Genomic DNA, 27566 nt, shown 5'->3' on the forward strand with positions numbered 1-27566 from the left:
AAGACAGTTCTTTGCAGGGACCTGAAACATCAATCACACAGTATCTTATGTCCAGCTACTCCCCAGCCCACTTTCTTGGTACCCACTGCAGAAATTCATCTCCTAGAGAACAAAGCAGGCGGCCATTCCTACAGCCTCTGTTATCTGCGTGCTGTGCTTCAGGCATCTATCTCAGACAATCTAGCAATTTTTTTAAAAAAACTACTAATTAGAAATTTGGGACGAATTCCTCAAGAGTTACATATTCATCCAGGTTTCTTCAGGAGGTATTCTGTTGCAGACAGATTATGGAAAATATTTTCAACGATCAATAGCCTGTATAAACATATTTTGTCCAATATATTGTTGAACAGATTAAAATGCTACAAGCACTCAGTATCCAAGACACTTTTCATTATAAATATTAATTACATCCAGGCTATGTGTTTTTTAACATCAGTAATGCCTATCGCCTAGTTACTCAGCACACACTTTTTGAAGTGTTATTACTAGAGCTACTGTCAGGTGCTTGTTCAAGATTTAAGCTCCAGGTAAAATGCCTTCCCAAACTCACAGATTTACTGACTTAGTACACGTTATTCTTGACAATAATTCCAACTGCAATGCTGAACCACCAGGAGGATTCCACTGTTTTCAGAACCAGGAGTTATAAACACGTGGTGTACTTGGTCTTTGCAGAGGAATTAATTACTTTCTCCAGTGAAACCAGTCACCTGATTATCTTCCAGAAATATTTTAGCAGAAGTTACTATAGCCAGATCTTTGGATTAGAGATGATGACTGGGGACACCTGAGATGGATGAACATTATACCAGAAATAAATATCCTATAAATAGTATGATAGGAGTTTTAAAGTTGTAAAATTATCTTCCCATTTTTCCAGCAAGGCATTTTAAATACTTCATTACTTAAATGGGAATATATACACATCTCAATAAAGGAAACTAAATATACCCCTATAATGTCATCTGATGGAATTTAGCATGCTGCTGTTATTGTTCACATCAGACATTAAAAGCAGAGTTCAGCCCAACTGGAGCAGGCAGAAACCAGAAATAATTCTTGGTGAGTGGTAAGACATAGCCCAGCAGAGCATGATGTAAACAGCTCGGAGTTACAGGGGTCCCTCCACACTGGCTCGAGGACCAGAAGGGCTGAGCTGCACATGGGTCATGCTGTGTTTGAATCATCTGTCCCAGTGTTAGACTCTATGACTCTATAAAACTGTAACAACAAAGGTGAATCAGCACTAAAATGATTAACAAAGAAGGAAAGTGTGTTCTCAAGATGTATAATGTGATTACTTTTCTGTATCAAACAAGAGATCATCACATTCAGAATATTTCCTACCCCCCCATATGCAAATTAACAGACACACGGCCAGCACAATGAGTAGCATTAATAAACAGCATAACAAAGTTTGAGATCATTAATTAAATATAGTCACACAGCACTGAAGCAAGTAATCCAATTACAAAAGAAAAATGATAAGAAAATTGCTTTTCTTTCATTTATTTTTTTTTCTTTTTCCGTCTCCATTTTCCAACTCAATAATGGGAAAAACTCTACTATTTGTTAAAGAACCTCACTAATGGTCCATTTAAAACCAAGTAACAGATTGTGCTAATTATGTATCTTGACTCTGATTTCTTCTCAGATATGCAAAACGTACTGCATCCTTCATGGTTACTTTCATATGACAGTCACATAACTACCTCAAGGAGTTACTGCCGCCTTGAATATTGTACAATATTAAAACCACTGTTGATGCTATCGTGATGCAATGCAACAACAGGTAGACCACAGCACAGAATGACTTCCACAGAAAGGATCACATCAATTTAAATAAATACTTAAATATGAAACTAAGGAGTTACAACTATAAATCCAAGTCATCTGCCCCACTTGCTGGTGCCCTATATAATAAGGGGAAACTGAGCAATATTTGCACATGGTGGGGAACGCCTGGGACCCTCTGAACACAGGAAACCATCAGAGGCACTGGACTGCTGAAAAGAAAACCCTTATGGAAGTGAATACAGCATGGGCTGGGCCAACTTGCTTAGAGATTATCCTGTACTAAGTACTGCCGGGGCAGGGGTGCACTAAAAAGTTCATAGCATCTTAGCTAGCCTGGATCTGTGCCTCTACAGTAAGTGGGTTCTGAGAGGCAGGGAGGCCAGGGCAGAGCAGAAGGGGCCTCTCTGTGGCTGCCTCTGACTCCTCCTTCACCTGTGAGATCGATACAGAAAAGGCCATGCCCTTTGTGGCTCAATGTCAAGATTAACTCCCGTAATTCCCATTAAAAAAAAACCAAACCCCAAAACCCCCCGAAAGTAATTGATAATTTAGGTGGAAACCTATTACATCAAGTGCAATAGGAAATACAATTATCTGGCAGGTGGATAACCAATCCATCAAATAGGAGGTCCATTCCCCCTCCCCCCAGCAGCATCCTTATTAAGGCTTTCTAGGAAGATAAAAGAAGGCTACTACCTGCTGGCGTGAGGCAATATTACAGAGAGACTCCCCTAACGATTATGCCTCTTGACTGTATCTGTGCAGAATATCTATCAGTTCCCGTCTCCTTTTTGAAACGTCTAATGGCCTGCAGCATCGCCAGAACAATTGTCAATGAATTATGCCAAACTGTACGCGGCTTTCCAATATTGGATGAGTTAATTGCTATTAAATCAATTGGCTTTCCTTTTCTCACATGAGCCGAAGTCCATCACTCACAAGAAAGAAATTCTCTCTCTAGGTTCTAAGACAACATTTTCATCCTGGTGCTCTGTGCCAGAGCTGTAATGTTCGTTTGGTGCGTGTGGCCTCCTCCCATCGTTGCTGTTACCTGCAGCATGACAAACCTGAGCAGGTATACTCTGGACAGCTCCCTCTATAACCCCACAACTGTAACTGGACTGGCAGGGAATACCTTTTCTGCAGCCTTCACGCCACTCATTTTTAATAATTCTCTACGTAAAGATTTCCCTCAAGTCCACAGTCAGGAACATCACAACATCACTACTAATTCTACCCTTGTTGTACTAAATGAGTTAAGCCTTAGTAACTCCACCAAAAATGTTCAAAAAATGTACCAAAAAATGTACAACACAGGAAGAGTGCTGATATGGTGATGTCCCTACAGGTGTGACAGAGGCTCATGAAAGGCCAGAGCTCCTTCTAGCAGACTTTTTTCCCCCATTACCTGACCCATCTCACTTTCCTGTTCCCTTGTTCATCCATAACTGTCATATCCATCAGAAGCAGAGTGCAGCTATGAATTAATCACATCTAGGATGAGCTTTTTGAACTCTGACCATTTAAAATACTCCTCCCTTACCCAAAACAATTATATGCTCATCACTTCTAAGGCCTCTAGAAGCTATTAATACACCTCGGTGCAGGCAAGAACATATAACTTCTGATTGTAAAGCTAATTCATCACACTAAGCTACTTTTTCTATTTCTCTCTTGCTAGAGGCACCATCTCCAACAGATCAAGCTGCTAATGAAGATACTTGATATTTGGCAAAAGTGTGTAACATGAAACATTACACAGCTCAGGCTGGAACAGGCAAAGCAACTCAGAAGTCTTATACCCCACTGTATTTAGTATGAACATGTAGGTTGTCTTTCATGTTTAATATTCTGTTATTCTTTAAGGTCTGTCCAACAGGTTAACTACAATCAGTTTGCTCCTATGTTGCTGCTAGGGTTCTCAACAGCTGTATCGCAGGAGACTTACCACTATTGCTGGTTGTATTTATTTTTGGTGGGAGGCGGGGGTTAAAACACAGTAAGTGAATCTCAGGATAACTCTTACAGTGGTATGAGCAAGCAGTTGGAGATTGTTATTTATTGGTCTTACCTACAGCTGTGGAAAATACAGGAAACTATCACAAACATGCAGTACTGCTCAGTGGTAACAGGAGGAAGTTATACATAAAATGAGTATTAAAGGATTAAATGTAAAATACATTTCAGTAAGCTAAATCAGCTCGTAATACAAAAAAAGGAAGTTTCCAGCTATTCCAGAAATTTCAAGTCAAGTGGATTTGGATCTTTCATTAATCTAATAAAAATACTTCCATGACAGTTCTAATTTGCTATTTTCCATTTGTTTTTGTTGTTTTACTCTCCTACTAGGCTGACTTTGCTAAAAACCCTAGAAGTCCGGTACTGCAGAAGACACCAGACTTCAGATTCAAACCCAGTGTTAATAGTGGTTTGCCAGTTTTGCTGGCAAATCCTCCAGGCGAATTTACTGAGACTTAACTGACAACATCCAAGAAAAAGTACAAGGGTATGATATTACAAACATTTGTATGGAAGATTAGGGTGCTAAAACTGTATCAGAAAATCCTGTTAACAAGGCAAATCCAGCACAAAAAATAAAACAAAGGTTTCATTTGTGTCTGCTTCAGATTTGCCAGGCTTGCTGCTCTCTGCTATTATCGAGTCATACAGAGATGGCAAAAACCAGTGAATTAGATTCCAAAGTAACTCAGAAGGTTGGCAACTTATATCCCAGGGTTTAAATTGGGAGGTGTAAAGCAGATATTTGATGCATAAACATAAATAACATAATCCCACTGTACTCTTCAGAGAGTTGACAACATTAATGTAAGCCTAAAATTACTCCTGTTTCAAATCCCTTAGTTTTATTAATTTTTATAAACTGCTTTAAATAAGTTACATTGAAAGACACAAAGTAATCCTCTCTGATCCTAGTTTTCATTTTATAACTCTATCAGTGTTTTCAAGCTCTGAGACTCCAAAGTATTAGTTCTCATTTTAATAGCACTACGGTAGGAGTCTGTAAATATTGCAGTAATAATAAAATGAGCTAATTTAATTTCTTAGGAAAATGTATGTATAAAGTTCCCTGTGGTTTGTAATTACTGTAAAGTCAACAGTTTACATCAATGACCCAGTAATCAGCTAGTCAGAATGTAAATAATTAATGAAATAAATGTTTTCAATGAGCTTGCTCGTGGAAGACTCCTTGTAGTATGGTAAAACAGCAATTTTGTGAGAACAGTATTGCAGTTGAGCCTCTTACTAAGTACATACTTGTATTTTCTTTCCTATTAATTTGGTACAAAACAGTAAGTGCATTTTGTAAATACCTTCCTATTGATCTAATACTAATTAATACATTAATTCCATTTTGCTAAATGAGTCCTAAATTTGCTAAATTTGTAGGTGCTATGAATTATGGGAACATCAAGAGTGAAAGGCAGAATCCTACCCATCTCGAGGCCGCCTCTTGTTACATAGTTCACAAAGAAAACCATTTTTTCTTAACATTTCAGCATGGTCAGAATCAGTCTAGGAAACAACTTTATACAGAACTCCTGTGACAAGGAAGAACACCACCATTAATCTTTTATGGCATGCCCTACACATACTGTTAATGCTTTAGCAGTAAAAAGGTGGGCTGTGTTTCATTTCACTGTATTTAAGAAATGCTTTAGCATGAAAACACAAATGAAAAGTACTGACGTTTCAGTCTCACACATCAGGCATTGCATTATCAATCATTATCTGATTAAATGCTACCCACTAATTTCAACACGCTTCTAAATTGTTAATACTATGACAGTCTGCGATATTCCTGGTAGCACAACATAATTTTGGTCTTTGTCTTTGCGATTCCTACAGTTTAAAATTCATTTTCACATTCACTTTCTGACTATGCCCCAAAATCATCTGAAGAAATTAGGCAGACCTCAGTACGATCTTGTTATTGACATTTATGTTGATCGATGTTGGCTCTTACAGAATTGGAATCTACAGATCAATTCCCTTATTAGATTCGTTCTCAGTGCTGCCATGATCATTTTATCACAGAAGCTGCTGCCATCAAATGCTGCTTTATCACTTTATAATGGGATAAGCTGAAGCTTTCCTCTAGCATATAGTTGGAAATGAAAACTGTCTGAGCTCTAAGTATTTCTTTCACAGATTTTCAAAAATATCCTTACTAACTGCATATGTCTATTTTAAAAGCTATTTTAGACTCAATTTACCTAACGAGTAGTAATTTTTGCCCACAAGAAAATTCCAGTTCTCAGGGTGGTAAAAAAAAATGCTAACACTGGAAACTGCCCTGGATCTATTAATTACTTCCTTCCTGCTGAGTCTCTGAGCCAGATGATAGAAAAAAATGAGGTTAAGAATGAACATATGACAGAAAAAACCCAAAATAGTCTCAGGAATGATAAGTAGTATTATGTGAATACACATACACATGCAAACACTCAAAAAGCACACAGGAAAAATATATGCACAGGGTCTGCTACAAGTGTTTTATGTGGTTTTGAAAATATGCAAGGGCATGGTATTTTCATAAGAGTGGTGTTACAGCTCCTGTTGAGAGAGGAGTTCATCACATTAATTTAAATCTTCGATAAAATAAATTAGCTTTTTTATTGCCAGGTTGAACTATGGGGCTATGATTGCTATGTATTGCTACAATCTAAGTCTTAATGGCATTTTAGCCCTGTGGTGGTCAAACAGAAACCATTTCAAATTTTCTAAAGGCTATTAAAACATGTGCAGATGTCTGGAAAATTAATACTATTATCTAACTCTAACCTTTTGCCTGTAGGAGGAAAAGGAGAGAGAAAGCTCAGGGAAGATGTTTTAGATCAATACATGGCAACCAAGGAGGGTAAGCACTGTTTCACATGGAAGTTCATTGGCTGTGAAACAGGTGATTCAAGTGAGCAGATTCATCCTTATCTGGATTTCATTGAAATCATTCATTTACTCAGAAAAATAATTCGAGAGAGATGAGCATCATTGTTACAATCCTTCCTCACTACTGTTTCTCAGGGTCCAGCAAGCTAGACACTGGAAAGGTACAATCATTTAAATGACAAGAGCATGAATTTGTCAAGTTAATACTGAACAAGCCATATTTTCCTTGCCTCAGTATTATGCATTTAAAAGGTTTCTCCATCCATCCACCCTCTTTTTTTTTTTTGTGTGTGTGTGTGTGTGTAAGATTGTTGAACTGTCAGGTGGACTGAAAGGAGTTTAAAAGTAGGAGAAGGATTTCAAGAAATACCTTTATCATTAGTTTAAGTCTTTTACATACATATATTCTCTCCAACCCTTCATGTCTTGGTTTTGGCTCTGACAGAATAATTTCAAATTAGGACAGACTTTTTAAGAAGGTTTTCTTGAATACCTGGATACGAGGGTATTATACCCTTTTTCCTCAAAGCACTTACTTGAGGTATGGTTTAGAAAGAATAAGTGGGCAGATTCCCAGCTGGTAAGAATTATTGGCTCCACTTCTTGTATTGAAATTAAAATAATTTCTGCCAGGTCAGGAACTGTCCCACTGACTTCCCAAACATTTGCTGCTTTTCAGAAATAAAGCTTCTAGAAGGTCACAGTGTGCATGTGTTGTGGTATTTCATTCTTGAAAGTCTGAAGTCTGACCACAAGATCTCCAAATGGCAGTTCAAGTTCTGCAACATTTATTCTGATAGATAAAAATTAATGAGGCTTGTGAGCAGGACAGAGTACAACTCTCTAAACCTGATGATCTGAATAAGCATCTCAAATCCTGGCTTCAGACCTCTGTAATTCCACTGACCTACTCCAGAGCAGTGAGAAACCATCAGCCTGGTCATGCGAGCCAAGAAATCTTAGTAAGGCTGAGATGCAGGTGAGGAGGGAGAGCCAGTGCTGGGACCAAGGAGGGTGCACCGTACTGGATAAGAGGATACAGACCTGCACTGCCCACGTTCACCTGCACCTCGCTCCTATAGCTGCAGCCAGGAGGAATACCATGAAATGGAAAACGAGAAGTGTCAGTCACTGCTCCTGGCCAAACTGTGCTTTTGCAAGAGGTACAGTGCCCTCTAAGCTATTTGGGACCTGGACTGGCCTTGGGAGTGCTAGGCCCTGGCATATGATGACACTGAAGAGAGTCCCCTCTCCCATCCTGCAGGCAGCACCACAGGCAGCTTGCCCCCGGTCTCGAAGCAACTGTGAGCTTTACCTCCAGCATGGACGGCTGATAGCTGCGGACCCTTTCGGCAGCTCTCTGTGCTCAGAAGATGTGGTGCCAATGTTTGATTAGGAATCTGTGCCCTTGTGAATTCAGTGGGTTTTTTTCACAGCAGATAAAAGCAGGGCTTAGGAGGTATTACACAGGAATTTCAGAAAGGGTCAGCTCACAGTTTGGAACCAAATAAGTAGCCACGTTTTTAGAAGAGCTCAGCACAATGCCTGAACACCTGAAAGTCTGGTCCCATGTGCATGAAGGATGTAAAGACCTAAATGAAAGGTTAATTCCATTTGTTATTCCCCCATGAACTGGTGAAGTCTGGTAACAGAATTGAGAGTACCTATATTTCTAACTATCGTCAAGATCTTGTCGGGACCATTTAGTGGAATAAATTTAAGCGAGCCTCTAAAATACAGTGGTAATCTCTGATTCACATTCACACTTACAGTATCTACAATGTATAATTGTGCTAAGCCCTGTGCCTGTCCCTGTATCTACTGTACAGGGAAAGTACACAAGGTTTTAGAGAAAAAAACCAGTGTTAATAGCAAGTAATAGGAAATAAAAAAGAATAGATGGAACATTTCTGCTTTTAAAATATCACTGAATATGAAAATTTAGGATCAAAACACTACAAAATTGAGTATTTCATCTCTGAAACGGTATACCAGAAAGACGGGCATATATTTGAGAATTTTAAAGCACTGATATTAATTCTAGATGCCATCACTTTGGCAGTCTGGTTTCCATACTTCTAATGCAGTAACATGGAGTTTAATTCATAATGTTGAAGATGCCCTTGTAATGCACACAGGACATAGACAAATCACTGCTCCTCCCTGCACCCAGACATCGGCTAATGACTAATGAAACATGGCTTGCTCACATCCAGAGGAAGAAAAGAGCACAAATGCAATCTAAAAATACAGAAAGACTCAAGTTTGTCAATATCACATTGATAAAGATTTAATGACAAAGATAACGTTTCCTTTTAGCTTGTCCTTATCAACAGAGATACTCAGATGGTAATTTAAGAGTTAAGGCACTAATGGACTCTTCAGTTTCACTGAGCACCTACGTGCTGATTTTATCTTTCAATACAGTATTTCACATTCTCAGCGAAGTCAACACAGATGTAGTCAATAGTGTCACGGCCTTTGGATGAGCATTTGAATCTAACCAGTATCCAAATCATCATTAAAGAAGATAGGTCATTTGGGAAACAAAGGAGAGCATTAGTACAATTCAATACTAAAAGATGGGGTTGGTTCAGTAGGTGTTTTATGATTCATTATGAGTAACATTTAATTCTAATTACCACACCTTTCTTCTACGTGCAGTATCCATAACAGTATACAAAACATAGAAAGTAAAAAGGAAAATTAATTTCTTCATAAAAGATGAAACAGAAAACACCTATTGAGTAATCTGATGTGCTAAAACCCACTTAGCATAATGTTAAATTCATTTGATGGAATGGGTGATTTAAAATTCCTAGCAAATTACACTGACCTGATACAATCTGAACAGCTTAAATTTTACCAAGTAGAGTACTTATTGGCACACATATTTTTAAGCAAAAGAGCCATAATTCCATATTGCTTCATGTCTACAGTGCCAAAACACTGAACAGTAACAAAACCACAGTTATAAAGTAAAATATAAATAAAGTTTTATAGGTATTGAGTGTAATACCAGATGAAATCAATCCCTTATCTATTGTTATTTGTCTTGTATATACACACTTTTGCATAGTTATCCTTCATTTAAGTTTCAAAGTCTTTAGAAAACAAAAACAAACTACATACTTAGCTCCATTAGTGCAATAAGAATATCTGTAATAATAGTGGTTATACTTCTATACTGCTTTAGAATTTCAATAGTTTTCTACATTATCACAACAAGAAGCAGCCCTGTAAGTCTTTGAATCATTTAATTTTATGCATTCTTTTGGTATTTCATTTGGGAGTTATGGAGTGTGAAATATGCACCATGATGAGAAAACAATTATCTAGTACACCTGTTGTTTGCACGTATTGTATTTAAGCAGGGCTTGCGGTGGCTACTATTTTATTCCACTGTGAAATCCAAAATGGGGAGGCTTTAAAAGTTAACCCAGTAATATGAACTTGCACTTTTATATGTAACATGTAGCTTGTACTTACCACATTGCATACTATGATAACATTAGAATGTCCATGCTAATTTTTACTATCAGAATGTCAGTGAGAATGATTTTTCCATTTACAAAGGAAATCTGAATGACTCTTGTCTTAAATACACCATATATATATATATATATATAAAAATGAAATTGTAGACTCCAAAACCAGAAAGGTATCAGACAAGAAAATGGATCTTTTGGTCACAAAACATAAACACACGAGTAACTCCTAGAGTTTTCACTGTACAGTTCATAACCTAGAGTAAAGGCTGCTTCTAACCAGCCTCTATACTTACACTTGACCATTTATGCAGGGATTTACATGGTAAGTTGCTCATACATCTTGCTAATACATTCAGCAAACAGAGCAGGCTCACACAGCATCCAACAGGTGAAGCACTGTTATAGCTTAAATATAACTGCACAGAATAAAAAAGCATTATCTTTTTAATGCTTATTATAAGTTTGAATCACAGAGCAAGTTTGGTAAGGAATACAGCGGAACTACTTCCTTTTTTCTTATATTTATTCCCATACTGATTGTACAGAGTCACAGCAAAACCCATGAAACACATTCTTGTACCTAATGAGTCTGCCCACATATTTGCTTAGGGTTTCAAATGCCATATTGGACTCCTGCCATCATGTTTATCAGCACTGATAATAAGAATTGCGCATAAAATAAACACATATCTATGGTTCATCCAGTGTCAGTTGCATATCTTTCTTTGTCTGAAAAATAGGCAGCAAAATCTTACTTTTGTTAAGGCCCTTCACATCACTACAGCCCCATGGTTTTCTTGACATGTGCTTATTCTGAAAAACTGCCTTCGCCTTTCAGAACAATGCCTATCTATTTCTTCAAAACTTAAATAATAGTGCTCTCCTCAGATATCATTCATAAATACTTCACCAAAGATCACTCGTGGCTTTCCTAAAGGTTATTTGCTCGTTTGATTTACTGGTATCGGTATCACTGTAGCCATTTATTATCATTAGGATAATGGAAAAAGCTCATTTTTATATTTGGTATCTGAAAATTATGAATTTAAAATTGTATCACAAAATGTCATGTTTGCATAGGTATGGAAAGCCTTTCAGTGTTTTTCTTTGGAACCTCTCAAGGCTAGTTAGACATATGAAATTCTAGCAGTTGGGGATAATTTTCTCTTAAAAGCATTATCATTCTCATCAGAACTACATGCCTAGTGAGCTTTAGTAAATGTTTTCTTTTTCTTTGAGAGCAAATTGGTAAGAATTTAGGTGCTGAAATAATGGACAGCAGTCTGACAAGAAGGGAGATCACAAAATGCAAATTATAGATGAAGCACATCTATCAGGTCAGTTGATCTAACTCCCTCAATAATCAAATACTGTTCTCCACTGAGCCTCTAGCTGTGCTTTGTTTGCTTTAGTTTTAAATGTTGTGAGGGATACTGCCCTGCCTCTCCTTTTATACATCATGTCATGATCTATGACAAAAATTTTTGTCATGTTCTTTTACCAGCTTGCATTATCTTTAGATCCAGCAAATCATTTTGGCAAATATTTTATTTAAAGAATGAAAGCTTTATAGTTTCTCCAGTCAGAAAACAGTATGTCAGGATTCCCCCGTTACTAGTGTTACAAGACTGGTGTTCTTGAGGGACAAGAAAAGCCACCCAGCCATTTCACTCAAGGGATCTCACAAAGCTTCTTGGAGGTCTACACAGCACAGATGTGATTTCCATACAAGCGTTAAGTCCCTGTGACTGGAGATGGCCCGTAGAGAGCCACTGCTGTGGATGACATCCAATCTCAGTGCTCTCCCAAATATCTGCTTATCTCAGAGCCTCCTTCCAGAACTGGCTATCAGACACTCAGCCTAATTCTTTCAGGTATTATGCTGCTGCTGTTCATTCAAAACTAGAAGTCATATGGCTTAGGGACGTTTGATGGAGTTTCTTCAGAGGGGGAGGTTTCCTTTCCTTCTCTCATCCCTGAGTTTGGTCACCCATTCATCTAACCAGTAGGCTCTCATGAATACTTTATGTCTGTAATGTTTCTTCAGCATATATTTGGAGCTGCGAACAGGGCAAGTAAGAAATACAGTTTAAGCTGAGATGAAATAGAGATCCAAAGCTTTGTATTTGTCTTCTCAGATGTTATCGGTGTGTGAGGACATGACACTGAAATAGAAAATAGGTACCACTTTACTAAGATAATGCAAGACTGGAAATAATGACATCAGCATCTTCACATGAAGAAATGTTCCTTTAATTTGTTCTTGAAAAATCTCAAAAATCTTTTGAGGGTTCCTTAATAGATCACTATCTTGCCTCCTGATACACAGAAGCACTCTTATTTCTCACTGCTACAAGACTGGATGCTCTTTCTTGGGACAGGATTTTCATGACAGTAATTGTGCACCTTCAGTAGCCTTGATCTGGAGAAAGCGCTCCTGCCGGGCTACGGCCTGAAACCTTTTGAGAACTGCACATAGTGTAAAATCCACAACCTCACTTCTTAGCAAGTGCTCTACTGGCAATGTAATTCCTGGATGAAGTCTGATTTACTAGTTTACACTTAATATATCTCAAACATGCTTTAAACTTATGTGATTACCTTTCTGTCTGTTGATACAGCCCTTGAGGTTGTCGTAACTTTTAAAGTTTTCCACTACTGCTAAAACAATTAGCAGATCTGAAATTATTCTTTCCTTCAAGCCACCAGTCCTGATTCCCAAGTAAGCAAATATCCCTAACAGATACTGCCATGCCCGATTTATATTTATATGTTTATTGAGGAGAAAAGGACAGAGTTTATTCTGGAGCTGGAACTTTTCAGAAGATCTGCAGGTAAGAGTACCCTGACAATCTGACAGATACAAAGGAACAAACGTGAAGTAAGAAAATAAGCAGGTCAATTGAAGGAGTTTCAAAACTTCAAATACAATTTGCTGATCTTGGTCTCAAGTCTGCCTGCTCTCTGAAGAGCCTGGAGGCACACGGCAGGACTAGTAGCTGGCTTCTGTGAGATGGGAAGTATACTGCTGCGCAGCATGTAACAATCCAGTTTATTTAAATATACTTTGGACTGCTGACAAACTGTTTTCTAACAGTGTGTGATGATCTTTAGCTTTAATTTCAAACCCTTAAATTTTCTTTCTGAAATACTTAAAATCTGACTGCTGTAAAGCTATGCAACTTCACTTTTTACCTTCTGCAATTCAGACATCATCATGTCTAACGATGTCTGAACCAGAGGTCAGGCTCTGAGGCAAGATATTCCATCTCCTTTTGTCAGGTATTAGGGCAATTAATTGCCCTCTTTTTCTTCCCATATATAATAATGTCGTTGGTGCAATTTACCCCTTCTTGCTAAGTTGTACAACTGTTTCCATCTACGTATGTACAGCTATGCTCTTATCTCGTATGTCAGAGAATACTTGTCAGGTTATTAAAAGAGCTAATATCAATGCAATTATAAAAAAGTAGTTATTTAAATTGACCTTCTGAGAATTCAGCAGACAGTACTGTAGTGTTCTAGACAAAATTTCAGACATGAAATTAAACAGTGTGGATGGTCCATGAGTAATAAATGAAATTAATCTAGCAAGAGAAACACAAGGAGAAAATAGAGGCTTCAAAAGTCCTTCCTGCTTTGTTCTGGGGTTGATAAACTAGAATTTTTATGATGGAAGTAAAATTGCAATGAAAATATAATTTAGGATCAGAGATATTGTACATCTTATGACTAGAAATATTATTTTATACTTTCCCAACTGTGAAAATGTTATTACTTATTTAATCAAATAAATCAACTCACTGAATGTTGCTACTTGCTACTTTTTAACACCTTTCACTGAAGGTTTCCTGCATGCTGTGACAGCAGCTTTCTGGGTGAAAAGTGAAAGCAAAGCTCCACCCATGAGACCAATTCAGCTAACAAACATGTTGAATTTATGTAAACACAGATACATAATATAAACAAATTATGGGGATATCTATCAGAAGGCAAACTCTTGACCCCTGTTATCCTCAGTAACTTTATACAAGTCATTATTGTTGTAAAAGGAGAATAAGTAGTATCAGAAACAGGTTCAATGTCATTAGTTATATTTTCAAATATGCGCAGAAAGTGAGGGCTAACTAGAAGAAAAAGACCTGTGTCTCAAGGCTGAGCAGTTCTATACCTAATAAAGTCAAAACAAGTTTGTGAGATGCCAACACTAAGAAGCAGAAAAACACTGTAATCTGGTGATTTTAGTAGTTTGAAGTTTCTCTGAAAAAAACACTGCATCATTTAGAAAAAATAAGGCAAAGACACAGTGATATTGACATTAACATTTAAAAATATTTCATAGATGCTATACTATACATGGCCACGGGCAAAGCAGATGTGCTAAGTTTCATTTAAGGCTTCTTATTCGTACTCTTGTATCCTCTCTTTGGATTTGTCTTATTCTTTCAGCAACCTTCTGTGTATCACCTCTACAGATTTCTCTCTTCACTTCCAATCAGTTTTGCTATACTCAATTTTAAATCTTAGTCTGTCTATTATTCCCAACTATTTCTCTCACTTGCAGATGAAATACAAGGTGGCTCACTAAAGTGGAGTTCCTGGTTTTCTTTCACAAACCCCTCTTGCTATGACAGGCAGAATTTAATCTCTTTTTAGCAACCACATTAGCTGAGGAAAATGAAGGCTACTTGGGCAGAAGCTACTCTTCTGTGCTAGGTTTTAACTAAAACTATTGCTCTTCCTCAGATGGTGCTGAGACAGAAACACTTTTCCAAGGCTTTGTCATTTTAAGAAAGCAGTTTCAGAGAGAAGATTGCCTGAATAAAATAAAATAATAATAAAAAAAAGATGATCAGGCTCCTGGTTCTGTAAATCACACACTTCAGCTAGAAAGAATGTCCCCAGAAAGACAGGATAGCTCTTTAAATCGTCTACAATATCAAAGAGATGGCAAAAAAAGCAACTGAGTTATCTCTTTCTCCTCCTTACATTTTGCATCAGAGACTGCATTTAGTTAATCTTTTCATGACAGGAGTGACATATCCTCTGTGTCGCTCCCTACAAGCAGTAAGCACACCAAAATTTCTAGTAGCAAAGAACTTACATGGCAATATACACAATCACATGCCTCAAGAAAACATGCATATTTCTTTCAATATATTATTAGGCCCTTTGATTTCATAAGTGCTTACACGTCTTGTAAATGCATGAAACTATAATACTTTCAATAAGATTTTTACAGTGAAGGATTCCTGAAGCGGTCATGAAAACCTTACTACATGTTGTTTTTGTTTTTTTTAAATTGGTAGCAATCAGTTTTTCTTTTGAACTGTACGGGAAGCATGAGAAAAACAAAACAGTACCATCGGTATAGTATATGGGCCATTACCTTCCAGTCAAATTCAACACACTTGTATCAATCTTTTCATTGAAAAAAGTGTGAATTATGTGATTTCTAAGAAGACACAAATCATGTATTATTTTTTTAAAATCAAATATACAAACGCCCCTAGGGTGATGGTGAAATCTATTCTAATTTAAAATTTTTTGAAATAAAATAAATCGGTATTTCTGTTGAAATCTGAGATGCCAAGAATGTTTATGGTTTAAAAATAAGCTTAGTCTTTAATATAAGAGTCTTCCAATGTCAATTACAGAGTAATTTGGTTGTAATATACAACCAAATCACAGAGGCTGATATGTAGAAAAGTAACAAATATTATTTATTTTTAGCTTATACCCTCTTCTGAGGCATTCTTTAAAATTTGTAATTGTATTGACTGTGAATACTCCTAGGATGAGATCAGCATTAAATAAATAAAACTGAGCTGTATTGGATCAGCAGGAAAGGTGAAATTAACACCATGTATCCTGCCCCCTCCCCCCCCCCCCCCCCCCCCCCCCCGTATTTGTCCATTCACTTTGATTAGGGTCATGATTTAACAGGAATGTCCTTAACCACATATTTAGTACTCTTCTGTAGTGACAGATTTAAACAAATATTTAGCTATCGCTCTAAATCTGGGATGTATGCATTTCCAAGAAGACATAATCCAAACTGTGCCTCAATTCTACACAGGCACACAACAGTATTTGCTTAATTTCAGGCCTAAGGAAACACCCTTCTTCAGATTTTACATCTCAGGCTGCAAGATCACAAACTACACACCATTTATTCAAGTCTGGAGTACAGTTAGAGGATAAATACATCTCTGGAAACACATGAATTTATTGAGGGGTTTGGGAGCAAAAAATGACATACATGAAGTGTTTTAACAGAAGTTCTTCATTTTCTGATGTACACTGCAACTTGTTCCCTGCTTTTTTTCGCCAGGGGGATTAAAATCTATTGATAGCAAGAGTAGGGATATAACAGTAAATTTCAGGGATATAACAGTCTGGGAGACCTGGACTTTGCAAATGATCTTAATTCTTTTTAATCCTCAGCCAATGAAGACAAAGCAAGTGAAAAGGGCCAGGGAATCTATTACACCTTAGTTCCTGCCAAACTGTGCAGGAACAATGATGTAAAATAGTTTGGATCCCGCAGGAAAACCTGCTAGATCATTTGGTTCTTCCACTTGATGGCAGGTTCATCTCTTCTAACTTCTTTTACAGCTATGACACAATCCAGTTTCAAGGAGCTACAGTCAAAGCCTTGATCCATCTTTTCAGATGCTACCTACCTAACACTTGTGTAACATTCCCAGAATAACCTGACTTTATTGTTGCCACACAAGGATTTGGGAAAAAGAACCGTATCTGTAACAAGGAATGTCCAACATATGACTTCTGTGCAATCTAACCCAATACTAATATAGAGTCGAGTCAGATGCTTTTGAAAAGGGAGGGAGGAGAGGAAGATAAATAAATAAAGACAGACAGACAGACAACAGATAAACCACAAAGAAGGAGCAGGTGATGTAACTGTCAATAGCAGAGGAAGTGAGCAACAAAGGTCTATGCTGTGGTGGGTGTGTCAGAACATCTGAATGGATAAAGATAAATCAGTCCTACACAGCAGTCTATGAAGGATGAACAAGTGGGAAAGAAAGTAGGGGCCAAGGGAGAAGAAACCAGAAGAGCGAAAGTCCTGACCTAGCAATACCTAAATCAACACAAAATCAAGAGACAGAACAAGAACCTGAGGATAACACAAGAACACAGATCCCTGTGATGGTGACCTGGTACCACTGTGCCTGTGCTTTAGTTTCACAATAGGTAAGTACAGCTATTTGACCTCAGTGTGGGGATTCCCTTGCCTTTAAGCACCACTTGGCAAGCAGACCATGTTTCCTCAATGTACAGCCCAAGCTGATGAGAGTTAGCAGCCCTCAGCTGTTGAGCAGCAGTGCAAGGGCCAGATTTTACTTTGCAATACAGATGCACAGCATCAGAGGATTTAAATAAGATACACATTTAATATCACTTACCTAGCTGACATGACCCAAAATTCTCCTCCAAAATGAATGAATTTTTCTCTAATAAGAAATAACCTATATTGCTAAAACCAGAATTTGCCCTATTGTTAGGAACCTGCAAAGTTTTAGTCCTCATTTACTGTTCTCCTAGCTCATGGTCAATTTGTTGGAACTTCTGAAAAGCAATTCTACTTCTAAAAAAGGATGACAAAGCAATGGATTCATTCACAACAATGGACTTTGCCAAATGAAAAGGGATACTGAAAGATCTCTTATTATTCTGGAACGACAAAGTAGCAGGAGATGGGTCAATTGGTTTCTCAGCTATATCCTCCCATAGAACACTGCGGAAAAAAGATCACTCTGTGCCTGTGAAGGGGTACTTAAGTCCTTGTAACACATATGGCAAAAGTTAAATAAATGGGCTGTCTTCTCATAGGAAATTACACTGTTCACCATCAAGCAGAATGTTAAGGAATCCAAGCTTCTCCCCTGCAGAGGGATAATGAACCCATATAATTCCATTTATCATAGTGAAGAAGCGCCTAAAAAAGTAAGTTACTCTGCAGGTGTGTTCCTCTCTCCACATCTGCACATAATGTGTCCATAGCTCATAGGCATACATTTTCAGTTTCAATGGTATCAGATAATAGGTAATGGGTATTCTAATATATTAAATCTATCAACATAATTTCCCCCTTATTGACATAACCTTTAAAAGAAGAAAAACAGTTTTAAATTGTAAGAAATATAAAGCTCATAGCTTGCTTCCTGCAAAGGCCATTTCCTACCTGAAGAAGAAGGTCAGAAGCTGGTTTGACTTTTTGCTGGAAAAGCACACTTAATGTTCGATTCTGTTGTTCCAAATCAAAAACTCTCATTTTCAGCTTTATACATTCCTCCCTCAGATCCTGTAGCACAAGGGAAAATAGGAAGATTAGAAAGCAGGTAACCAAAGCACTTAAAAAGCTCTAAGTCAAGTCACATACTAAGAAGAAATGCATATACCACTTTTAAAATAGTACAAATCAGAAAAATGTGCTCCTTCATTTTCTCTGGTTGTTTGATCATCACATGATAACATCAAAAAAATTATTGTATCGAGAAACAGTAGTTACCTGACACTTCCTTTTGGAGTTTTCTGTCAGTATAATAAAGTGACTTTGCTAGCAATGTGTTTCATTTTCCAGTTGACGCAAAGCTGAAAGCAGCAATTAAGATATGAATATTGTAATAAGCATAAGCTATACCAAACTAGGAAGAAGTTCAAAGTGGTACTGTGCCTTCAAGGTACTCCTCTGAAGTCTGATCACCTCCTTGCTTTTTCTGGAATAATCAAGTCAGCATTGCTGGCTGGCATATTGTGTATGGTCTGTACCTTCCCCACTGTAACTTGCCACAGATGTGGGCTAGGCCATAGTAAGATGTTGGTGCCCCACATTACCCATGTGGTACTATGATCCTGGCTGAGATTTCCAACACAAGGTACCAAAAAGCCTTAAAGCAGGCCATTAGAAGCAGAGGTGGAGTGTAAAACCTCTGTATCTTAAGGCAAAGGACATCACTGCTGAAGACGCAGGTCTGTTAGTCAAGTCAGGTTCATCATGAACAAGCCATTAATGGCCTTCAGATACAGCAAATTTCCATCTATCTATCTACAATGTAAGACCAGCTTTTCCTGGCCACTTGAAGGAATAAAGATTCTATCAGAAAAAGGATTTTGGAGAGAGAGCAGAATCTGACAGCCTTTCAGCATAATTTGTGCTGAAATTATTGTGTCCATTCTGAGGCAGAGCTTCATCAATTAGGACGAGCAGTCTCCTAATAAAGACTACATACTAAAATAATAAGCTGCAGCCATATTTAGCTTCATTTTTTTTTTAAAATTAAATCTCCAAAATACTTTCCCATATTCCTTTAAATTTAGGACAGTTGCTGCACTGTGGTATGCCCAGCAGATACTACTTTCCACCATATGAAGGTGGATCAAGAGGCCTTTGGATGCCCACATGGCATCCCTTCAATACCACTATCAATATGATGACCTGGCTTTAGGAGAAGACAACTCAGAGGAAGAAACTGTAGTCAAATGTAGCTGAAATTCTTGCCTACAGTTGGTCTAGTCTCTGCTGTAACCAGCACTGAGGTTATAAGAGGTAAATACACAATAAAATAAGCTCATCTTGAGACTTTCAGAGAACTGTAATCAGCTTTTTATGCATATAGTAAGTATTAGATTATATAATACCACTGGAAGAATGCAGTTATTTTCTCTTGATAGTTTCTTAGTATTTTTTTTATGTGGCTGTCAAGTGGCTCTTCCATTAAAATTGCTAGAATCTTCCAACATGACTCCCCAAAACTCTTGAGTTCGGTGTTTTGAAAACCCCTAAAGCTTTGATTTCTATAAGTGAGACATTTTATCTCTGGTCTTGCACAAGGCACACTCTATTAGGAAACCACAGACATCTAAGTCCATCATTATCTGCCCTTCACTAATAATCACAGAATTTAAAACAGAGCCTTAGCTGTTATAACAGTGTTTAGCATTTCAATGCTACTAAGTGCACAGAAAGGAAAAAAATGTGGAAAAAATTTAAATCTTAGCAATGTCTCTGCTCAAAATCTTATCAGTTTTAAAACAGTAAGATTTATGTTTCAAACTTTAGACTTTCTGTAAAAAGGGAAATATAAAGTAGTAGATTACCCACCCAGATGCTATAAACCGTGCCAATGGTAATGCCACACATAGCCCTGAGGAGAAATGAGGCACATAAGGGTAGCAGTATTCTGGTAAAATAAAGTCTGAGTTTAGAAAGCTGAAGTCCTAAAATTACCAATTAATACAACTACCAAATGTCTGAAGCATGTAAACCCTCTCCTGCGGGCAAAATGACCAGCTATTAATATAGTAATCTCTGAAATATCTAAGGTATTCCTATAGTCTTGCTACAGTAATATTCGAGCACCTCTCTATTCTTAAATTTCCCTTCAGTATGAGACTTACTCTTTTCCAAAATGGGATTCAGTGCCCTCACTAGAGGTTCCAGAAGTATGCTGCTCTTCCCCTGAAGATACTTCTTCTAACATTTAATTATTTTATTTTTTTATTTCATTGACGAAAATGAAGAAGAAATAATTTTCATGTAGAACTCAAGAGTAAAAAGTATTCTCCTGAATACTGTCTTGTGGAGGAGGGTAATATGCAAAGAGCAGATACACAGCATCACAAAATAATTTCATTAAGTGCTGTAACTCAAATTTCAAACTGCTGATCCAGGACTTATACGGGGGAAAAAAAATAATACAGTTCCCAGCACTCCTATCATCTCACGTGATATGAGAAGTCTTTGGGTAGGAGGATAAAGAAAGGATGCTACCAGTATCAAAGCATACAGGTTTGACTCAGATAATTTTGTTGTTTTTCTGACTTCTTAAATTTCCCAGAAGTAAAATTTTCTATTAGTAAGTGGTAGAAAATCCATATAATTTTGCTACATAGAATTGTGAAATTTTGCTGTGTGGCTAACTCAGAACAAATCTCAATTTCATATAGTTTCTCCATAGTCACAGTAAAAAAAAGCCTCTCATATTAGAGAAATTCTATATGTATTGTAACAAATTATATACTTGAAAAGTGCACATTTAAGATTGTAATTCCATTTCAAGGTTTCAGTGACATTTGATAAATCACTCAAGCTTTGCTCACTCAATTTGTGTCACTAGAAACTCTCGGTGGAATCACAGTCTTTCCACATACTGGTGAGTACACAGTGCTTTATTTGTTACATTACAGCATGTACTTAATTTAAACAAAAATTAGTCCTTAAGGGACAATTTCAAATTCACAGCAAAGCCTAAGCAATCTACGTTACCGTACAAAATCACTCTCCTCCATTTTCTGAAAGCTCTCAGCTTTTCTTCATGTCTCACTATGCCCCAGAGGTGTGTTATCTCACTGTGGCATGACTGGCTCTGTCTTACTGCTTAGCTGCATGACAGTAGATTTATCTGTTTACTAGTTACTATTTGGATTCTGATATCTACCTATTTGGGACTGGTGTGAGGAGTCCAATTTCCTCTTCATTGTATGCTATTGTGTGCCTGTCTTTTCTTATAAAAGGACTTATATGAGTGGTGTCAGGAGCACTGTAACAGTTAATATTCATTAGCATTTAGAAGAGTATTCTCTTTCTCTATGGATATTAAATTAGCTGTTATTACTCAATAATAGGTAAGCAGCTGTTAAATCCCATCGATACTAAGTAAATCACTTCATTAAATGTATTCAAATCTGTTTTTATTGTATCCATATGAACTCCTTGATTCCTATGGGTTTGGGAGGATTCATTACTGAGCAAGTATGTAGTCGGCAAAATGTCTGACGCCTTTGCAAAGGGACTCGGGAAACTCCTCTCTTCATTTAGGAAACAACCATAGTATTCCCAACTAGATATTAATATATTGAGATTAACCCTCTGCTAAATATTTAATCACATATAGTTTTATATTACAAAATATAGATGAGGTTTTTGTGTATATTAATACAAGAAAATGCCTCCATTTCCATTTAAGCTGTACAGAAACACAGATTGGGGATTTTTTTTTTAAAACAGTTAATGTTTCTAAAATGTGTTACAGGAATAGCTCTGCAGACTGCAGTCCTCTGATGATACACAGCACATGTATACAGAGTACAGGAAGAGTAATACAGCACAGCTAGCAACAGCACAAGCTTCCTCTTATGTTGTGGTTTGCACAAATCACCTCCAAGCTACAGCACTTCCAATCGCTGTAAAGCAACATCCCTCTTCTAGAGTAAAAGGCTTTGTAGTGCATCAAAAAAACATGGGACTGAACAATGACACTTTCAACCCTACCCTGTGGTAAGAGCTGCATGGCTGTTTGGTGGCTGCAGCTGTCAGATGAAGAGATTCAGGGAATGTTATTATACTTCTGGATTTCTGATATTAGCTTGGGCCACAGGAATGTGTTATCTATATAAGGGGCAACCGCACCCTCCAGAGTCTTGCATCACTCACCTACAGGTCACCAGGACATCTCTTGTCTTCCAAGCAGGATACCCAAGAGCAGACTTAATGGAGTCAGAACACCTCCCTGCGTATCTTTTAATCCATCCAGAATGTCATAAAATTGATTCACCAAAAATCTGCCCAGTAAGGAGCTGAAAAGGGTATCCAGCCTTCTCCCTGATATGCATGCAGGTGGCCAAATGCAACCTTCTGCACCTATTTACTTACATTCACTTAGGTGCAGATGGTTATGGGTGCAGATGTTCGTCTATCCTGCTGTCAGGGCACATTCCCCACTTCTAGGAGTTTAGCTGGCGGAGTTCAAGGTCATCTTGTTCACACCTGAGCTGTGCAGCAGGCACTCTGCAGCTACACCTGCACCCAGCCTCCTACCTCCTTGGTCCTGAGCAGCCTCCTGACACCCTGGCTTGGCTTTGCTCAGACCTGCCTCCTCCTCACGGACTGGCCCAGCAAACACAGGACTGAGGCTGACCCTTATCACTGCCTCCAGGCCTGGCCTTGACACTTGGTGCTCAGCACCCTGTGTGCCCTGCTGTCACCCTTGGTCCTGCTCATCCCCTTTGTGGGGGGCACTCTGAATGATGTTCTGCTGTTCTGAATGATGTCCATTATGGAGGCTTTGGAGCCTGTCACCAAAATCTATTTCAGTACTTCACTACATTTGCATCTAGAAAGCTTTTGGGCATGTGGCAGAGGTTTCTCATTATCTTAACTTGGTGTTTCTTGCTGCATTTTAAGAACATTATTTCTTGTCCTGTCATTCAGCGTAGACAAAACAGTTTATATTCTTCTTAGCACTATCTGCACTAAAAGACTGTATTTATGTCTCTTTCAGACTAGTCTTTTTAAAGCTAAATGATCCAAAGCATTTTAATAATGCCACATTCATCAAGTGGTCTAGATCTCACAAAGGATCATTTCATGAATATTGAAAGGTTCATAGCTTATTATTACAGATCTTCATGTTTTGCTTGAAAAAACCACCCCCCCCCAACCCCAACCAAATGAAATCACGGAACCATGTTCAACTCAAAGACAACTTTTTTTGTAAAATTGTCCTACCAGTTATTCCCTGCCCTCTCTGGGCAGCTGATTATTTCTGCTTATTTGTATTACCTTGTTTTGCTTCCTGTTTAATTTCATCTTACTTTTTTCCCAGATTACTTCTTCATTTTAGCAAGATAATTTTTAATTTTACTCCTCCCACTAGGTTCTGTCTGAAACAACCATAGTTCATATCCAACCATTTGGAGCATGAATGGAAACGTCAAACATTACTTGATCCAGAACAGACCTTTACACAAGCCATAATGAATCTTCTCATTCTGCCAGGTTTGCAGTCACTCCACATGAATTTTGCCTGTGAAGTACTTCCCTTGCTTACCCAGGAGAATGGAGCAGGAGGACATCACAAAGCTTTTAAAGACAAAATACATGTTCTCTATTCCTGGTCCCCAACAACAGAGTAGCTGAATCCCCATTCTATGCATGGAGCCTTCTCTTCTACTCAGGGAAGCAGCACAAGCCCACACCAGGAGGTCTCTTCTTCCATTGAATGTGAGTGAGCGTGCCAGCTATTGATATGCACTGTAATTTATCTGTTTTATACTCCACAGGACTGGACTGTGGGAGTATCCCAGGGGATGGACAGGGAATGGAAAAATCACCATATGGACGAAAGATTTTCGTGTGCTATTGTCTCAGTATAGGTAAACAATAAAAATTGGATATAGGTCATATATGACCAAGTCTTAAAAGATGTAGTCTTATGGATTTTTATTCACTTGGATTACAAGAAATTTGACTTTGGGCCTGACGTGTGGCAGCCTTGGTAATTAAATGTGTGAACAGTCCAAAAAACCTTATACTACACAAGTATATATATCAAATGAACAATGAACATCTGCATGCTTTAAGTTACACCACAATACCCAAACCACAACTTACCTTTTGAGTAAGTAGAGCCTGAACAACCTGATTAGCTACCTGAAATAAATAAATAAAAGAGTTAAGGTATGTCATCATGTGTGTTTAAGCATAGCAATACCTTCTTTCACAGCTTTACAGTTCACTTCCCATCTACAACTATCAGCAATTCTAATATTTTCATTATTTACTAGTATTTTTTTAGATAATACCAGTAAGAATACATGAAATGCACGTTAATTGCTTTTGTACTAGTCCTCATCATAAACAAGCATGTCAATTGCAGTATGACATGACGGACATCTGATTAACTTCTGTCGCCTCTTCTTTGGACTTGGTGTGCATCAGCACGGATTGACTGCGTTCACTAGAGCTGATTTTTACCAGCCAAGGATGGAGTCCTGAATGTTTTCATGAAGTTTAATTGTTTCTTGATTCAATATTGACAAAATGGTACATCTACCATGACAGAAACCATAAACTGCCACAGAAAATTAAAGTACCTACTGTCATCAGAATGTGGTTGGAAGGCATTCACACCACACAGCATAATTGACTTGAATGAGATTACACACAATTGATTAGTAGAACTATATATTCAACTGGGAATTTTTGAAGTTACTTATTTTATACATCCTTTCTAATTTATACTTACCAGCAGGCATAGTGGCAGGGTAGGGGAAAAAGAAGGGATAGAAAGAGGGACTGAGATAAGATTTTCTGTTGATGATGTCTAACTTGTATGTTATGTTTCTAATGTAATTTAAAACTGTATATGCATATGTTATCACACTATGTGTTTGCCTATATTTTTGCTCTTGAATTTAGACAAAGCAACTAGAGATCTCATTGTGCAAAAGGAAAGAGTACTCATGAATTCTGGTTTGGTTTTGGATTTCAGAAATTACAGTAAAGCATATGCAGACATCACCAAATCTGCAATGATTCTTCTTACTCTTGGTGAATTAAAGAAAAAAGCCGACACCATTGATGTGAACTGAGTTGTGAGGGAAGAGTTGAAGCTAATTCATTTCTGTAAATAATTCAATTCTGTTAGATCCAAAAGTTACATTTGATTCATACTCTCATAAAATTGCCTAGTATCAATTCTTTCCTCTAAACTGGTCCCTAACTTAAGGCAGCCCGTGGAACAACAGCCCCATAAAATAGCTCTATACATGATTTAACAGAAGACACAGACTAATATTAGAACAGCAATAACCAAAAGAAGTAAATATGTTACAGTTTTGAAAAACTATGTGCCTTGCCCTATAGGCTTTCAGGATCTACAACTGACAGTGTTCCTTCTGGCACGTACTTTTAACATGTTTGCTCTACCTGAAAACTGAGCAAACCATACAGTACATTATTTTTTTAAATTTCTGACGTGGGGTTACTTTACCAAGGAGGAAGTAGAAGGTTATTTGAAGTTTGTACTAGTCACTCCCAACAGAACAGCTTAGAAAATTACTCCTATAGCTTTATATATTGCACAGAGGAGTGTAAATGGCATAAGCTTCCAAATGGGAAAAAACTGAATTTGCTGATGAATATGCAACAAGTTTACCAGTGTTCAGTGTATGAAGTTAGGTATCTAAATGAAAGTATCTGCCAGTGATCCATAGTTCCCACAGATCTCATTAAGACAGATATTTAACTAGTTTCTTTACAAAATGTGGTTATTTTATCCTAGTATATAGCAACTTGGAAAACTGTTGCTATTACCCCTCAAAGATTTTCAGGTCTGTATTCTTGGTTTTCAGCAGGAACAGAGGTAGGAGCCTTCAGTCATATGTTCTGCAGTTACTACAATTAATTTAACAGCCAATAAGTGCAATCAAATCCAAATTTCTGCATTTCAAATGAGGTTGCCATTCCACTCCTACGGCAGCACTAATGTCCAGATGGAAATAAACTGCTAAGCTAGCAGATGTACTTCATTTTTACTTACAGGTATGATGAGGCACCATGGATATGAATGAACAACATAAGCCAGACCTACAAAACTGACAGTCAGAGCGACCAAACGCTGAGGAAACAGACTGTTGAAGACAGAGGGACTGACTTCTAAAATGCAGAATATGAGAAATTCCCAGTAATATAAGGCAGAATTGTGGCTCAATCCCAGTAAAAAGCAGGCTGTAAAATGACTTGACTTGTGATTCATGCAGTTAATCAAGGTGAAAGGAACTTAACAGAAATGGCCAGTTCCTTAGTCTGCTATTACGTAGAAGATGACACTGCTTGCCTTCACACTGCCTGCCTTTCCTTTGAACTTAATAGCCAACATGTTTAAGTGAGGTTCCCTTTTGTGGATTGCAATAAAAGAGATAAAAATTCCAGCTTCAATTTTTCCTTACACAATTATGTTTACATATACATGTTGGTCTTAATAGAAAAGGTATAAAAGAATGAATCAAAGAAAAGAGACCCTAGCGTAACATCTATTATACCTTTTACAAGTATTGAGGTTTTACACAGCTGCCTTTACCTTATGATTTCATATGCACAAAGATATTGGAAGTGTACTAAAATGAAAAGTCTTGTATTTTATTCAAACCTTAAAAATAGAATGCCTTTTTAAGGTAAGTTTTTATTTTTGATTAATTCTTAAAACACCATCAAATATATAATCTACTCTGAGCTGTATCCCGTATGTAAGTATGGTGAAGCTTGACAGAAATCTCATTTGGCACAGTGATGTGAATAAACATGACATTACCACTTACCAATAAACTGACAGCTGAATTCTAGGACGGGAAACTAAGATTAAGCACGTTAACCTCAAACCCCAAGGGTACTAGAAGACAATCCTGGTTTTTGCTTTAAATTTTTCGGAGACAGAAAGATACATATATGGAGTATTTCTGAAATTAAATTTCTTATTTATCAAGTACTGGAACATTTCAACGACACCTTCTTCCAAATACTGTTCTAAAGTTGTTCACAGGTACACTTCAGAGATG

General features: G+C 37.5%; 1 protein-coding gene across 10 annotated transcripts in view; it reads right to left on the reverse strand.

Moving 5' to 3' along the window:
- The window catches only part of NCKAP5 (NCK associated protein 5), a 245331-nt gene that overhangs the window by 68507 nt on the left and 149258 nt on the right, over nt 1-27566 (reverse strand). For all 10 annotated transcript variants that reach the window (XR_008733526.1, XR_008733527.1, XM_055718342.1 and 7 more), the window contains 2 exons: nt 24622-24660; nt 18412-18531 (listed from right to left, as the gene is read on the reverse strand). Coding sequence is in view for 8 of the 10 variants with exons in the window: in XM_055718342.1 (XP_055574317.1) it covers nt 18412-18531; nt 24622-24660 (159 nt within the window). In the remaining 2 variants the exon portion in view is untranslated. The remainder of the gene's footprint in view (nt 1-18411; nt 18532-24621; nt 24661-27566) is intronic.

This window comes from Falco cherrug, chromosome 8, assembly GCF_023634085.1.
Source record: "Falco cherrug isolate bFalChe1 chromosome 8, bFalChe1.pri, whole genome shotgun sequence".
NCBI lineage: Eukaryota > Metazoa > Chordata > Aves > Falconiformes > Falconidae > Falco > Falco cherrug.